The following is a 17,724-nucleotide window of genomic DNA, read 5'->3' as shown; positions in this document are numbered from 1 at the left end:
AATAACAAGAAGCTAACCTGTTTAGCTGTCTGATGAAGGGTCTAGGCCCGAAATGTCAGCTTTTGTGCTCCTGAGATGCTGCTTGGCCTGCTGTGTTCTTCCAGCTCCACACTTTGTTATCTTTAGAAAAACACACATCCTTTATTACAAAGCAAGTACAAGCTGTGGAGGATCCTGATACTCAATCCGGCACAGAGCGCAGAGTCTTGTAAACGATTCTCCCTGAGCAGCGGACAGTCCCTGCTTTTTATGCCTTATCGAGTGCATAATACGTAAAGCAATTTTACATCTCTCAATGGCATGTTACATGAAACAATCACTACATCGGACAATGACATGATACACAAATAATTACTACTTCGAAAACATAAAGAGAACAGGATACAGTATTGATCGTTTGCGAAGTGACTACTAATGGCAGGAGGTGATTTCAAGTTGAAGTGTCTGGCTTGAACAAAAGTCAGTGCCCTGGCCCCTTTAGCAGAAACAGAAGTTAGAATTTTTTTTACAGGATTTCAGAAGTCTCTCACCTTTACAAACACTGCCCACCTCGTCTTATTTGAGACCGCTTCCATATACTCCTGTGCAGGAAGATAAAGACTTACAAAGTTTTACACCTAATTCTATTCAGGCAGGAAGTTTTAAGGCAGTGTCTGCATACCTCTGTAATCAGATAAAGAGCATTAATTTGTAGAGAATATAGAAATCAATGGGATGTTATCCCAATAACATCTCACATCCAGCTCTACACCTTGTTATCTCATGGTTATTATGTTCTTTGCCTCGTTTTGACCCTTTTTTATTGAGGTGCTTTTGTCTTCTACTGTGAAGTTACATGCAAAATGGTGTTCAAAATATCCACTGTTGCTTTGTTCCCCAGTGCTAATTCCCTGGCCTCATTTTCTCAGGGACCAATTTTAACTTCAGCTATTAACTTTTAAATACTTTCTTGAAGATCTTGCAGCCTGTTTTTTTTTGTCCCTTAATTACTTTTGGTCATTCATGGTTGATATCTGAGATCTTGCCCCAATTCTCAGACCTACTACTTATCCTTGGAGCATTGTATGCTTTTTCTCTCAAATTGATGCCATCCCTAACCTATTTAGCTACAGTGCATCATTCTTGTAAAATCTTTCTTGTGCAATTTATAATTCTTAAAGATTGCTGTTATCTTACTGAATTTCAACTACAGCCTTGCTTTTCTCCGCAGAGTGCTGCAGACAGTCTAACTGTCTTCAATTTAGATCATAGTTTAAGTTTCAGAGCCCAAATTTCTCCTATTCAAGCTAAATGTGAGATCAATGTTTTCTCACTTCTGCCTAGAAAACCTTTGACTACAAAGTCAGTCTCCTATCTCATTAGACATTGCCAGATCTAAGATGGCCTGTTCAGTTGTTTTCTCCATATCTTATGCAAAAAGTCCGTCACACGGGCATGCTGTGAACTTGTCCTTGAGACTACCTTCGCCAGTTTAATTTTTCAAAACCACTGCAGTTCAGAAATCTATTCTTTTGAATCAATAGAAAATCCTTCTGCTTTGCACTTGATAGTGCTGTATGGTAAGTTCAAGACACTTATCTTTTCTGTGTTACCGTAATTGTGCCATTACATTGTGATAAATGACATAGCAAAGAAAAATTGAGAGACTGTTGCTACGAAAATGAAAAATAAGATTTGTGAATTTTGCCCTGCATTTCTGTATTTTTAAATGGTTAAATCCTGAATTTAACAATTGTCATTTCAATTTTTTAATCCCTTTTTTACATAGGTTGGCAATGCAATCAAAAATATGTTGCCTTTTGGTGCCCTAAAGTCATCAAAAGATGCTCCACGATCGATTGAGGTAGAGATAACTCCGACGTCATCCAGAATATCGAGGAATGCGGTCACTAGTTTATCAATTCGAGGACATCGATGGAAGAGGAATGGTAAGCAAGGGATGAGCACGAACAGAAAGGATACGGTTCCTTATTTCATTCAAATTAAATTTGAAATTTTCATTTAATAATGTGACTTCCAATTAATGTTTAATACTTTACCATGAACAAATTTTCCTCATATACGAAGGGCTCTTTATGATTTTACTTGGCAAGTAAGCATTTAATTTCCAATGCAAGCTACTGAATGAGGAGATGGTTGTACAATAGTGGTAACATGACTGGGCCAATAACCGAGAGCCCCCAGCTAATATTCTGGTGACATGGGTTTGAATGTTGTCATGGCAGATGATGAAATCTGAATTCATTTAAAAGATGGCCCAGTGCAGCCATGTGCTCTCAATTAGCTTCAACACCCATCTGGTTCACTTACATCCTTCAGGAGATCTGCATCATAACCTGATCCTGGTCTACATGTGACTCCAGAGCAATGTGGCTGATCTTTAAATACCCTCTGGGTAATTGGGGATGTGTAATAAATGTTGGCGTAGCTAGTCACCTCTGCATTCCCTGAATCAACGTAAAAAGAATAGTGTGATGTAAAATGAAAGTGAATAAACCCGTTCTACATCAGGTACTTTGCAGAAATCTATTGCTGTAATTGATATGGGTATAGACCTGTGAATTGGCTGAGGCAATTCTGTTTCAAAGTGTGTAGCAGGAAGGTAAATGGGTCTCGTGAGAATTCTTTTCTCTTATGCAGAAACACTTCCACTTATGATTTTGTTTATCATGTATGTTTGGTTAAATGATTTACTTGATTGGTTTGGAAACACTAAACTTGAGTTTATAATTCCATCTTGGCACAGTTAAAGACTGTCTGAGGGCAAGATATGAAACTTTTTCAAGCTTCAGTTCCCCACTATAATGGTAGACTTCTTAATGCTGTCAGAGCATTAAGTAATTTCAGTGTTAACTATGTCCTAAGCATAAATGTGCAGAAACATTATGGAATTTTCCATTCTGTGTAGAGCAGTGTGGGCATTCCTGTGAAATTGGGGGGAAAAACAGTGAGAATGATAAAATCAGATTCTTGACATCAAGTGAATGGCTTCAATGCCTGGATGACAATGTCGCTTGTCAGTGACAAGAACCTATTTCCATGAATTTACACTTTATTTGCTAATCTTATTTTACATGAAATGCACAATTCTCTTGGGCAATGTCAGTTCCCAACTTAAGTCACTTGCTTTTTCAGGCCTCTGTCTACATGCTCCTTCACCAAAGTCCCGTGACACATTCCATAGACAGCCACTGTCTTTACTCTTTTTTTAGCTGATGGAATTCAGCATTGGCACAGCACAGTCCTTGTTACGTTATGGCCCATCTCAGAGTAACTCTTTACTTCAGTTCACGTTGGAGCTCACCAGCGCTTCAGTTCTGAAATGCTTCAACCAAGCTGCTCAATGTCCAGGAATGGTCACCCATTCGTGCACTTGCTCAAGATGCATCTCCAGGCTCTGGGCTTGCTTTCTTGGCATTCAATCACTTTGCACTTGGACACTCCCAGCATTTCTGGCTTTCTGCTTAGGGTAGGTAGCTTCTTCAGTTTGCCAGCTCTGAACAGTCAAGGCAAGGGATGTCTTGCTGTAACAGGACAGTATGACGTCAATGCCATACCTACTGATGTACCAGCAGCTTCCATGGCAAAATGTTGCATGTGCTTATATCAAATTGCCATGGCAGAATGTTTAGGGGGAGCAGTCCTTTTGTCAAGTGGATGAGAATTATGATCTGTTAAGGAGTGTGGCCCCGTAAGTCATGGGCATTGTTTTGTCCCAGTCCAGGTTTGGTCATGGTTACTAAGATCCTCGGTGTGATTGGGTCCAAGGATTCTTTCCTTTTCTCTCAAGGGATTTAGCTACAATCTGTCTGGCAAGTTAAACCTAACCCATCTAAGAAATACAAGTTAAATTGTCACTTCTTGGGCTGGGCCATGCTCTGTCAGACTCCTCCACTCTTCAGGTTGGGACCATGGTCAGCTGTGGGGATTTGGGCAGTAAATGTAAAGAGTGGGATGTAGTTTAACTATGCTGTGTTGGAGAAAGTGGGAATTGGAGCTGTAAGACTGGAATAATGACTGTGAAGTGGGGGCGCAATTTCAAATGACAGGGTTGGATCCGATTTAGTATGGAAATGTTTGAATTACTATGGAAGTGGGGTTTTCATGTGACCCACCAGTGGCTTCAATTTGAGGGTGGTGGGGGGAGCAGTGGATTGTGATAGTGGGTATGGAAATTTGATAGGCCAGGGGCTATGGGGACACTTATCATTAAATAAAAGGGCAGAATTAGTCCTCAGACTTTTTTTTGTGTGAGAACACCCTCTGTCAAGATGCCTGCAGGCCCACCTGCCTCCTTGAAGGAAGAGACACCTGAAGTGATATTGAGGCCCCTTGTTGCTCTGTTAACTAACTGCTGATGCTGGATAATGTGATGGTGCTCTGAATGCATTTGTGATTGACACTGAGCATTCTGCTGGATCTGGGTCCCTGTAGCAGCTACTATCTGCATAGACAGTCAAGCACCATGTTGGTGGTAACATTTTGTGAACTCCTCCAATCTTTGATCGAGGTCTGCCAAGTCTGTGACATTGCATTTGGGCAAAGTTATTAAGGGTCATTCTGTTGTCAGGTGCTTTGTCTCCAGCAGTCCTCTCGTTGCCAGCAATCTGGGGAGTTTCCTCTTTGACCAGTTGCAGTGATGTGTCTATGACGATGCTCACCAGCTTGTGCTTCCTAGTCTAATCTAGAAACAGAATCCACTGATGTAAAAGTCTGAACTGCTGAAGGGTGAAGGAGAAAAGCATTGCTTATCTATGCTTCGTGTGGTGACACCATCTGAGATGGAGAAGCTGCTGCTGGGCTGAGACTTGTGCTTTTTGTGTCAGAGGCTGTATGGACTCTGCTGGTGCCTGCAGAAGGGAACAGAGGGAATTTGTTGCACATTTGGGGCTAGAAACGTGAGCATTTTGTGTGTATATATTCACCATGGTAAATGGGAGTGCATCACTGCTTATTTCATTGCCTTGACTTGGAGGTGTGCAACCTGCACATGTGGGTTTTTGATCCTCTTCCACAGTTTTAAGGATTTTTTTTCCCCCTGCTAAGGGGTGATGGCATAAATTTCTGCCAGTCCTGATGTCAGTCCTTGCCCCATCAGCCCTATAGTGCAGTGTTTTCTTTTAGTTAGAAGAGCTGATTGTGATGGCACAGGGGTGGGGCAAGTGCCTCCAGCGAGGTGAATAGGAAGTAGGCAAGATGGCTTAGTAGCTTGGGCAGATGATGTGCAAAAGTCATGAAAAGATGTTACATGTGTTAGTGAGAATGATAAGCCACCCCTTTTCAGTGGTAAGAGTGTAAAGTTTGAGGATTTGAGTGAGGTGTGGAGAGTGTATGGTGGCACTTACCCCTTGCAGAATGCAAAAGGTCATTGATCTTACAGCATGGCTTATTGGGGATACTGCTTTGATGAATTATTCACTTATTTTTAATTTATTCAATTATTGTCATTTTATTAGTTGATTTTGTCTAGTTTGTTACTAATTTAGTCAAGTTATACCAACTTATGTAAATTTACAAGTGAACTTATTACACATTTTAAAACTTGAAGATTCAAAACTTAATGTTGAATTTAAACCTTCCAAATTATACTTGCGTTGGAAGTGTTTCTCAACTTCATGTAATAGAATGGAAGAAGTTTGCTCTTGTGTTTGCTGTTGTCATTTGTCATAATTTGGAGATTTTCTGTTTTTATATCACAATCACTAACTTGATCAGAATTATTTTGTACTCAACATTTTATTTGCCTTTAATTTAGTTTATAAACAAAATTTCTACTATCCTCCTTGAGCCTTGGGATTGAATTGTCTGCACTTTAATTCTGATATTAAAAATTACAAGCTAATCTTCCTGTTGTATTGGGAAGAGGATCAGGAATTAATCACCAGTTCTTAGAGTTCCCTCTATGGGACACCAACTGTGAAAATTTGAACTTGTCTCAATGCCGTAAGTGAGGTCAGAGCTTCAAATATGACCAAAAGCAGTCTCAACATGTAAAATTATAAAATGTGAGGCTGGATGAACACAGCAGGCCAAGCAGCATCTCAGGAGCACAAAAGCTGACGTTTCGGGCCTAGACCCTTTTGTGCTCCTGAGATGCTGCTTGGCCTGCTGTGTTCATCCAGCCTCACATTTTATTATCTTGGAATCTCCAGCATCTGCAGTTCCCATTATCTCTCAACATGTAAAATTAGCTTTTTTACTGTAGAATGCTGTCATCTTACATATGTGATATCTTGTTTATTGCATCTGTAAGCTGATTAATTTAGCAGAATAACATTTAGCTGTTAAAAATTTATTTCCAGGCAAAGATGGTTTTTTAAAAAAAATTTGCAGAATGCTGTGGAAAATTCCTGTGATTGGTGCAATCTATAGGTCAGTTTGCTGAATCCCAAAGAACAGTACAGCATAAGAACAGGCCTTTTGTCCATCAAGACTGTGCTGACACATGATGCTTTTCTAAACTAAAATTATTTTGCCTGTATGCAGTCCATGTCTATAACACATAAGAAGCAGACAGAATTCAGGCATTCCGCTTATCAAATCAGTTCCTCCATTCACTCATGGCTGAAGTGTTTCTTCACCACATTCAACTACCATTTCCTCATAACTCTTGATTTCCTTACTAATCAAGAATCTATCTATCTCTGCCTTTTAAGACACTCAATGACTTGGCCTCCACAGGCCTCTGTGGTAATGAGTTACAGATTAATCGCCCTCTGGCTGAAGAAATCCCTCCTCCTCTCCTTTCTGAAGTATCATCACTTCATTCTGACACTGTGTTCTTGGGTCCTAGTTTCCCCTTTTTAGTGGGAACGTTGTCTTACTGTCCACTGTCTGAACAGGCCTCTCGGTATTGTGTAAGTTTTAAAGAGATCCCTTCTCGTCCTTCTAAGCTCCATTGCATACAGAGTCCTACAGTCCTGGTATCATCCTTGTAAACCTCCTCTGGACTTCCAAGACCACCACATCTTTAGATACAAGGCATAAAACTGTTCACAATAATCACACAAGATGCTGGTCAGACTATATTTGGCAGTCTCAACAATACATCCCTGCTTTTGGAATTCTAGCCCTCTTGAAATGAATGCAACATTTGCATTGATTACTGTAACTGCTAACTGAACCTGCATGTTAACCCTGAGACAATATTGAACCAGGACTCCTAAGTCCCTCCTGTGCCTCAGATTTCTGAAGCCTTTCCCCATTTAGAAAATAATCTACGCCTCTCTTCTTCCTACCAATTTGTATAATCTCTCACTTTTCCCTCATTGGATTCTATCTGTCAATCCTTTTCCCACTTTCCCAGCCTGTCCAAGTCTTCCTGCAGCTTCCCTGCTTCCTCAACTTATCTTTGCAACTGACAAACTTAGCAACAAATCCCTCAACTCCTCTGTCCTGATTTGGGACTGTATAATGTGTATAGTTGTGGCCCCAACATGGACCTCTACAAAACTCCAGCAGTCACAGGCTGATAATCCTGAAAAATACCCCTTTTATCCCTACTATACTTATCCCTCTATTCCCTGCCTATTCGTGTCTGTCAAAATGCCTCTTAAACGTTAGTATTGTATCTGTCTTCACCTACTCTGGCATCACGTTCCACGCACTTACCACTTTTTTTAAGAGCAATGCTTGAACCCCAAGTAAGTACCTGACATTAAACTGTCTAATCAAGAGTTTTCACTTAATGAGGGCTCTTTATTAGGTAGAAATAGCAATTGTAGGTGTTCTTGTGGCACAATGGTACCATTCCTACCTTTTTGAGCCAGAAGACCACCTCCAGAGGTGTAAATGTCTGAACCGATTAATATTAATATAAAATCTACTCCTGTATACCTAACTCATAACTTTGTAAGTGTGCTCACTGGTCCAGATACATGCAGTTGTTCTATTATTGCATCAAAATGTGCATTTTTGCACTGTGTGCTTTTCATGGCCTCATGATGTCCTAAAGTGCTTTACAGTCTATTTAAGTTGCATGTTTTTTAATTTTTGGAAGAGTAATCACAATATTCATTTACAGTAAATAATTAGCCTAATCACTCTTCTAGAAAACTTTGGCCAGGCTGTCAGACATGATATGTTAGTTTGTCTTTAACTAATATAAAGTAATGCAAATTTGTAACTCTGTGTTTATAAGAAATGCTTTAGTCTGTACTTGGGTAGGAGGGAAGAAAGGAGTACAAATTTACTATATATATCAATGTTTCACTTATTTATATTGAAGGCACAACTTCCACTACATTCACTTTTTAGAAATACTGTATGTTCATTAGTCTGAGATCTCAAACTAAAATTGTTTGTCTTGTATTTTTCTGCTTTTGTGGTTCAGCCATTATACATTTTGTCATTTTCAATCCTAGATATATCTTCAAACCATACTGACTCAGTCGAAACTCACAAGCCCCCTTTATCAGACTCTAATGTGACAATTGTGCAAGAAGATAAGCATGATAATGGGGAAAGAAGCAAAATACAAACAGAGAATGATGTTCAGCATTATCAGGGTATACAAGAACCAGCTTCAGATCCTAAAACAGATGGCAAGGAAATCAAGAGACAGAAATCTCTGAGGAAAAAGATGGAGGATGGAATACATGCCTCTAGCAGAGTCTAGTACTAGCTGAGTGCTCTATGCTAGCACCCAAAGGTATCTGCGAGTTGGGGTCAAAAACTGCATATTACTATATTCTGGAAATCCAAAAAGGAAATCTTAAATTGAATTGATGCTAAATGTAAAATCTTTTTAGTAATATGCCAACTACGCATGATCCACAGTTCTAACAATTAACAAAGATTGCATGTATCTAAACATTGCACTGAGAACTTGTCCATCAAAAAGTTTGCTTAACAATAATTCTGCAAGTATTGGTTTTGATTGTTACATATAGCTGTTTAAAGGATGTTGAATGAGTATCTGACCCTCATTTAATATATTGACAATTCTTGAATAGAATTGCTCACAAATCCAAGTCTGTGCCAATAGACCAAAAGTAATAACCATGTGCATTCTAAAACTGGAAATAACAACTAACCATATGCACAAGAAAGTAATGCAGTCTCCTGGAAAGGACGTTTTGTAACAACTAATGTAGTGTTAACCAGCTGAACTTGCACAATAGATATCTAGAGAATTTTAGGTTTATCTCCTTTCATAAAATGTATGTTTAAAATACATTTATGACAATGGTAATGCAAACATGAACTTAAATAATTGAATAGAATTGCTGGTTGAAGTGTTCACAAGATTTTCTTGAGTGACCAATACACACTACTTTCACATTTAATATTGTATGTCTTTCTAGTATTCCAGAGAAGCACATTCAATTATTGTTTTTCCTTCCATTATCAAGTACGTGGTAACAAGTTTTTAGTTCACTCTATTCTAGATTATAGTCAACATCTGTAAATGCAGGAAACAAATGGTGTGAAGGTTGACTGACTGGGTGGATAACAGTGGGAGAAGGTGATGGGTGCAAAACTCAGTGATCAGATGGTCAGAGGGAATCTAACCCTGAAATGTAGGGTGTTGCACTTTGGCAGAGATATGAAGATGAGGGAGTACTCGGAATGGCAGGGCACTAGGAAGCTCAGGAACAGAGGGACCTTGGGATATTTGTACACTGATCCCTGAAGGTGGCAGAGCATGTTAATGTCGTAGTTAAAAGCAAGTGCCCTGCATGCCTTATCAGTTGTGGCACAGATTAGTAGAACAGAGGCTATGTTGGTTTTATAAGTCTAACTTTGGTTAGTCTACGACTTGAGTACTGTGTGCTGTTCTGGACACTGCACTCAAGGGAGGATATGTTTGAACTGGAGGGAAGTAGAGGAGATTCACCCAGGATCTGGCATTTCAGTTATGAAGAGAATTGATAAACTCAGGTTGTCTTTGGAGCAGAGAAGATTGAAGCAGGATCTGACAAATGTGTAAGACTCAAGGTACTGATAGGAAGAATGGAAAGCAGCTGTTGCCCTTTGTTTAAAGGGTCAATACCAAGGGGCACATCAAGGTGAAAGGCAGAAGATTTAGAGGGCATTGGAGGATTTTTTTCACCCAAAAGATGGTGGCAATCTAGTATGCCCTGCAGGGGAGAATTGTTGAGGTGTATAGCCTCAACCTTCAAATTCTCACCCAATAACTTTTTCAAGTTTCATAACACTCATGGCTATGGCCAAGGGCTGAAAAGTGGGACTTGTGTAGATTGACTGACTATTCCTGGTAATACAGACCTGATTGGCTGAAGGACTGCTTGTGTACTGTGTGATTTTATGAAATGCTATCAGTTAAGCTCCTCAGGGCATCAGTGGTTCACTTTTTTTTCGGATTAAGAAAGTGAATGGAGAGTCTTTTAATTATAATATTGATCAGTCTTTTGGAGTTTACGTATCAAATTTGCCTTTGTACATAGCACAGATTAAAAACTGAATCTACTGTGTAGTGATGAAATATCAACTAAACCACAAAACATCTGACTTGAAGATGAGAAGCACTACCAATTAAGCATGTAGTTCCTGCCAATTTTTCTTCACTGTTTGCAATCTTACCTTGGGCAATATTCAGGACTATTCTATTTCTCCTCAGAAGGTTAAGTATACCTTGAGTAGAGAAAGTAGGACGAAGGTAATAATTCTCATGGTCTCTAGTTCCATTTGTTAAAATAGAAGTTTTAATTTATCCTAAATTTGCATCTTACCATTTAGGTTGAGTCTATCATCATTGAATTCAGATAGTTGTGTTGCAAATCTTTTCATTTTTGTTCTCTTCTGGGTGAAGACATTGGTCTTAGTTTTTGGTGCCAAACATCATAACCATTTTGGGAAGACAAAGTAAAATTGAGTGCTGTTTGTCATTTCAAGTGCAAATGCATTTTTGTTTTCCACATGCTACTGCTAAATATTTAAATATGTTTTTAATCTTTCTGCACTTAGCACTTCCCCACAGTTCCATTTTACACAGCAAAGCAATAAATCTTTAGCACTTGCTTACGCTGCTGAAAAGTTTGTTTTTGCTACTACTTTAAATTTGAACACAAATTTAAACAGTTATTCATAGTATGCTTTAACAGTGGTTTTATTTCCTTTTGCATCCTGTCTTTTACAAGGAAAAATTTTCCTGTCCCTTGGCTGGCTAGCTCAAAGACTGAGGGAAGTAGTTAAAATGCCACTGAGCTGTATTTGAAGGGAATCCCCGATGTAATCCCATTGGGCCATTTTACCAGAAGCTCAGCTACTTGCTGACTGGTGGCCAGTTGAAAGGACCAATTGAGGGCCTACAAGGGTACTGGCACTTTGGTGCAATGACCTGGTGCTGTGCTGAGAGTCCACCAGCTACATGGAAGTGGCTTTCTGCGAGTGGAAAGAAGTGTGGAAAGGCCTCATGGCTCAAGGAGGGGCCTGTGGAATCAAAAGTATTTCCCCCAAGCCCCAGTGGTACCACTAAAGGATTGTTTCCCTCCCTACCGAGTCCCAGAGCGGGAAAGAAATCCAATTGCTTCATGCAGTCACCTTTAAACGTGACAGCCCTTTTTAAGCCTGCAATATGCAGCGACCACCATCCGTCTCTTTTGGCTCAGAAGGGATTTGCGTCATTGTCTAAATCTTTTTCTCCAAGCTAGAGAAAGTGAGACTATACAGAGAAAATATTTAATGAAGTAATTGAGTTACTGTTCCTTGCCTTCCTGTTCTCCAAACATAACCCTGTGTGATTTTAAGATAAATTTGAGGAGATTGCTTCAGAATTCTTCCTTAGCTGGAAATTAGATAAGAAGTGCAATCATGTGGAACTCCTATTTAAAGTTTGGTTCCAACACTTTAATGTGGCCTACAATAAGGTGATTGCCATTAATCTTGAGTAAATGGTGTCCATATACAATTGAAGCTGCTTTTCCGTTACTCAAATGTAAGTATAGCAGGCTTGCAATGCTATGACGATGTGCCAATACAACTGTGGTATGCTGCGAGGCCAAATACTTGATCGCTTCTCCTGTGAGAGTGAGCAAGCAGTAACAATACCCTCTGGAATTGCTGAGTTTTCAGAACTGTTTCCTTCTGGGTATCCGAAATAGTTTGCCTGCTCACCTTCCTTTTGAGAGAATAGGGAAAATAAGAGAAACTATCTTCTCCCTTTGTAACCTGGGTCACGTCATCTTGTGTACCAGTTTATATAAATTAGTCAATGGCCATGAGTTTAAGCTAATCTTTACTGAGAATTGTTCAGGTTGGGCTTTCGTTTTCAGTGATCATATTTCATAGTTGATGTCTAGATGCAGTGTAAAATGGATTTTTGACCAATGTCTGTTCTTTGCTTATAAGCAAGTAGGAATAAAATTAGGGAAATTTCAAGTAATGAGCATGAGTATTAGTCTATCCTTTCTAAATTGACTTGATATTTATGTACCTCCAACAAATTACATTTAATCTTTCACATTTTCAAGTTGTCTCTTTTAGGAATCAAATGTTGGAAAAATATTGTATAAATGGTTACAAATTTCCTCCTCATTTTTTAAAAGCTGTCACAAGTCATTTCTTTTACCAGTTTAAAATTTAAACTACAATTGTTAGGATGGAGAGTTGAAATGGGTGAAGATTGTTCCATGAATTAGGATTTTTTTTTCATCTTTTTCTTTTGCCAGAACTAACTGATTTACAAGCCCAGGAGGATCTTACAGACATTTCTGAAGTGGATGAAGAATTTGTTTCCAAGGCTTCTAATGCAAGCAATATAACCACTAATACAAGCAGCAAAACATCTGCTGGAAAAAATCAAATGAAATCATCAAGCAGTAAACCCCATAAAGAAACGGTGGACGAGACATGCCGGGAACATTCTGCTCGTAAGCAATCTCGAAGAGCTGTGAGTGAGAATCTAGAACTCTTGGCCATGAAGAGACTAACTCTGACTAGTAGTCAATCTCTACCTAAGCCAGGAAGCCACAATCACTTGGCTAGCACTGCTGCAACCCACTTCAGTAAATCCTTTGAGCATGTTAGTGGAGTTTTTATTGGAAGTAGTCCAGCTGGTGCCACGAGTAGGAATTCTGAAGAATCCAACCGATTCTCTGCTTGTAGCCTTCAGGATGACAGACTTGCACTTGTGCCTGATTGAGAACTTCAAGCTTCCATCTCTCAACACCAGAAGCATCACTACTCACCTGGTTTTAATGTTTATCTCTTGACAGCTATGTAACTTTGCAAAATGGATATTAAAGAAAAGCTTCTATTTTTTTGTAAAGTTTTGATTTGTCAAACGCAAAACTGTATTTTTACACAGTATAAGTTGAGGTTTGAACCTTTTCTTAATGTGCCTGTAAAAACCAAGTGTTAATCAAACAACAATGAAAGGGATGAGACATTACTTTTGAGTCCTTTTCTCTTAATGTGCATTCTTATTGGTTTTCTTGAAACAATTTTTTAAAAATTATTTTATGACAAGTAACGATAATGATATTCCCATTTGAAGGAACATGCATTACATGTTCCTATGCATTACTCGTTTCAGTTTTGACCTCTCGCTTTTTGTGACTGAGAATTTATTTTGTTAGATATTTCTGCCACGTTCAAGGAAGTTGGATTTTTAGAGAGATTTGTTATAATGTAAGCAATTTTGAATTTAAGATGATTAAATGTAGAATATGGGTATTAACTTAGCTGAACTGGATTGTGTATCTTATGTCTAAATCGTATATCTGCATACAAATCCATATCTCCACTTTTTTCAAAGGTATCTTTATAAACTCATTCTACTTTTCAACAGTAAATGCATTTTTAACTTTAACATTAAATTAACCATGACAGAAACTAACCACACAACTTTGATAAACCAGAAATTGAAAATGCTCTTGTGATACGAAGAGATAGACTTGAGGGTTGTGCAAAATCATTCACTATTGTGGATCATGCTGCCACTGTAGCACTTTTGAGCAGAAATGTTCTATTGAACAGATTATAAACTCTTAAACATCTTTTTAAGTTGTCGATTTTATTGTGAAGCTAATCAAAACTTTAGATGTGATTGCCTACTTAAATACATGGAAAAATAAACTTGAGAATTAAAATTACTTGTTACAGAACAATTAGCCATTTAGGTTTGTACAAATTATTTGGTTATTATTTCTCAATTCCTTTTTGTCAGATAACAACTTGCATTTACTGTATAAAGAAAGCCATTGTTAAAGTGGATTTTGAAGTTTTGTTTTTTCCTGAAGCATTAAGCCTTGCTAGTCTGTATTGTTTTTTGGCAGCTAACTTGTGCATTCTGTTCAAAAAGTTAAATGTTACTTAATTGTATTTCAACTTCTACATGTGCATTTCTGTTTTGCTGGATCACTAGAACTCAGTAAGAACAGGAAATTGGGGTTTTACTTTCCTCTTGCCTGGTTAAGGCAAATCTTTAGTGCCTAGATTAAGATGCAGACAAAGATCAAACTTCAGGCTTACCTGGTCTGTATGGCTTTGTTCTAGAAATAATTCTTAAATCGAATCATGTAATGTCCACATGATGCTTTTTAGTGTGGAATAGCATGAACAATTAATTCATGACTCTGTAAAATCACTTGTATGGAGAGGTAAATAGAATGAAGAAATATAATTGTATCAGAGATAATGAACTGCAGATGCTGCAGAATCCGAGATAACAAATTGTGGAGCTGGATGAACACAGCAGACATCTTAGGAGCACAAAAGCTGACATTTGGGGCCTACACCCTTTCTGATGAAGGGTCTAGGCCCAAAAGGTCAGCTTTTGTGCTCTTATGATGCTGTTTAGCCTGCAGTGTTCATCCAGCTCCACAATTTGTTATCTATGAAGAAATCTAATAGTTGGTTTCATTACCATTTGATTAGTTGATGCTTCATATTTTACACACACGAATTCATTCAAAGAGCTTGACAATTGCTGCAATGTGCTCCACATTTTATTTTATAGAATTTTTAACAGAGCACTTTATTTTAGATTTATTCCTTTAGCATTTGCAATTGAAGCCAAACGAAAAGGCTACAAGCATTCTATAAAGGAGGTCTGAATTAAAAGGTGAATTGATTCAAGTATATAAATGTGCTGTTAATTAGCATTGTAAAATATGATGTCAGCTTGAATATTTTAGACATGCATTGTTAACCAGTCATTTTTCTTTTGTATTAGTGTTTGTTTATCAAAGGGATAGATAATAGGCATTCCGCTTTTGCTACCCTTCTAGATTTTGTATATTTGTCTTGACTAGAACTGTTTACTTTTGTAATAATGCTGACTTTAGGAATTCAGAAATGAAATGTATTTGTAACTATGTTAATTGTACTGACTACAATTAATCAGAAATTAGTGTTCTGCATTAAAGAACTATGGATGCTGCAAATCAAACTTCTGATTTTTTTTATTGTTCTGTTACTTGTCTTGAATAAAATTTTAAAATATTGACATTTTTATTTTTCATCCTAGTAGTAATATAAATTGGGTAAAGAACTAAAAGGTGTAATTGACTTCCACAGCACTTGTTTCAGCGCTTCAGATGACCCAGTGGCACTGGGCATGGTCTTAGTATAGGCCATTGTAGAATCTTAATCTGGGAAGGGTGCTAGTGTGCCCAAGTACCACAAGCAGGCTGCCGTGATGACTGCCCGTTGTTCTAACTCCCTTGCTGCTTCAAATGTTAGTCTTGCATATGCATTGTGGATGATTTAACACTGGTGCTGAATACTTTGAGCACCAATGAATTACCACAATAGCACTTCTGAAAGAACCAGCCCCAACCTGAAGTTGAGCTGCTTGTAATGTGGAAGAACTAATAACTTTTTTCTTTTTAGGCAACATTTCTCAAAAAAAAATCAAGGCAAAACGATTTGGTAACTGGTATAGGGGCTGTGGTTGCAGTTGTCAGGAATGTTATGGCTTAATGTTTGTGATACAGTGCTATTACCAATCCTCCTTTCAATACTGGATCTAAGGGCCTGTCTGGTTAAATGGTAAGGCACTTGCCTAACAGGAGGTGGATTATTGCAAGATAATTACACTTAACTAAACAGCCTAACCAGTACCTATTCCAGAGATTGTCAGGAAGAATACTTCATCTGATTTTCCCCCCCCCACCCTTTTGGTGTATGGAATTCCAAAGTCAGTGTGTGGCCGTGATACCCAAAATTAGAAGTCAGTTTGTCAGTATGAAGATTTAAAGACGAGCAAGCTTGGAGGTTAGGCAATAGTAGTTGGAAGCCAGATATGATGCATCTCACCCCATTGGGGTTTTAAACTAAATGCCTGATCCTACACCTAAGACAGTCACAATCACCAATTTTTTTTTTTTTTTTTTTGAAAAGCTACATTTATCACTTTTTCTGATTTTTCTTGATATACCAAGCCTTTAACTTCTCAAATCAGGAGGACTGAAGGTTTCACTTTTCCCAGAATGTGTTCTCCTGAAGTTAGTCGATCATTTCTTTTGGCTTGAGGACTGTTGACCTTGGACCAAACTTAATTTTGTTTTTTGAACCATTACCATGAAAACATTACTTACTAGTTTGTCTGTCAAATATCAGTTGATTATTTCGCCATGAGAAGGTTCCTGCAGTTCTTCCATACCATCCTCAGCTGTATGGACAAATGTCACTTTCGGTCTGTCTGGGTAAGCTAGCTCGATGTTCCAATCTGTGGCCCATTATCGGTAATCATATTAGTGATCCCATGGGTTATGGACCATTTCATGCAAGTCCTTGATAAATACCAATACTGTTCCAGTTTCTACCACTAATTTTTCTTGTGCAGAAATACTTCCTAACTTTACTCCTAAAATGTCAACTTTTTTAGATATTTCTATCATCACCCCTTATGGTCTGCAACATCCTAACCAGTGAATGTAGGATGATTTCTCTCTCATTTTCCCTTCAAGTCCTTGATGTTTTTGATGTCACCCCTGAATGCACTTCCAGGAATACAAACCTAATTTGCATAATCACTATTCATAATTTAACTCTTGCAATCCAGGTGTCATTCTGGTAGATATTTGTTGTACTCCCCATAGCTATAACCTGGGCTTGTTCTATCTGATGCAGGATGGCTACCTCTTTGCACTCCCTTTTTGAATATGAATATCAGCATTTGATTAGCATTTTTGGTTACCATCTTTTGCATAGGTTGAAATATGGAAATAGAAATTTGGAACTGACTTCTGCAAGCAGCACTTGATGAACAATAATTGTTCTTTCAAGCAGTTTGTTGAACCATATTTGTTTATCAAAATTAGATAAAAGCAGATATGTGGTGTTGGGCTGCAAACACCGGGGCGGGGGGCAGGTGGAGAGAGAGAGAGAGTCAGACCTCACACTTCACATGAGGGCTTGGGAGGTGAAAGAAAAAGGCAATAATGCAGTGTAGAGATAAGGGTAATGATAGGATGGTTTGCTTTTTTTCTCTAAGAAAATTGGTTCCAGAATGAATTCATGGAACATGTTGTTTTAGAGAGAAATTATTAGTTAGCATGCATACCACACATTCTAACAAGATACTTGTAGAGACTATCTATTTTAGGAAAATCAATCTCTATCCTTCCTTACTCTTGGAAATCCTGGGTCATGCGTTTAAACTATACAAGTTCAAACTAAAATAATATAAGCCCTTTACTGTTAAGTAAACCACTGTCATGTAACTCTGCAATCTCAAATATAAATGTAGCCATCACTTTAATTCTATCTGACCAACTAAGTTAGGAATTATTCTTGCAACTCTCACCCAAACCT

At 38.2% G+C, this 17,724-nt stretch overlaps 1 protein-coding gene across 6 annotated transcripts in view; it reads left to right on the top strand.

The window, feature by feature from the left end:
- The window catches only part of hycc1 (hyccin PI4KA lipid kinase complex subunit 1), a 70,329-nt gene extending 54,990 nt beyond the window's left edge, over positions 1–15,339 (top strand). For 5 of the 6 annotated variants that reach the window (XM_048560509.2, XM_048560526.2, XM_048560499.2 and 2 more), the window contains 2 exons: positions 1,769–1,928; positions 12,633–15,339. In XM_048560509.2, coding sequence (XP_048416466.1) covers positions 1,769–1,928; positions 12,633–13,105 — 633 coding nt within the window. In that variant the 3' untranslated portion in view covers positions 13,106–15,339. Of the gene's footprint in view, positions 1–1,768; positions 1,929–8,363; positions 8,651–12,632 lie in introns of all 6 variants that reach the window. The other variant, XM_048560545.1, reaches the window with a different exon arrangement.
- Positions 15,340–17,724: the final 2,385 nt, after the last annotated feature.

This window comes from Stegostoma tigrinum, chromosome 2, assembly GCF_030684315.1.
Source record: "Stegostoma tigrinum isolate sSteTig4 chromosome 2, sSteTig4.hap1, whole genome shotgun sequence".
In the NCBI taxonomy this organism is placed as follows: Eukaryota; Metazoa; Chordata; class Chondrichthyes; order Orectolobiformes; family Stegostomatidae; genus Stegostoma; species Stegostoma tigrinum.
Note: the sequence above shows the minus strand (reverse complement) of the source record. Positions and strands in the feature narration are given on the sequence as shown.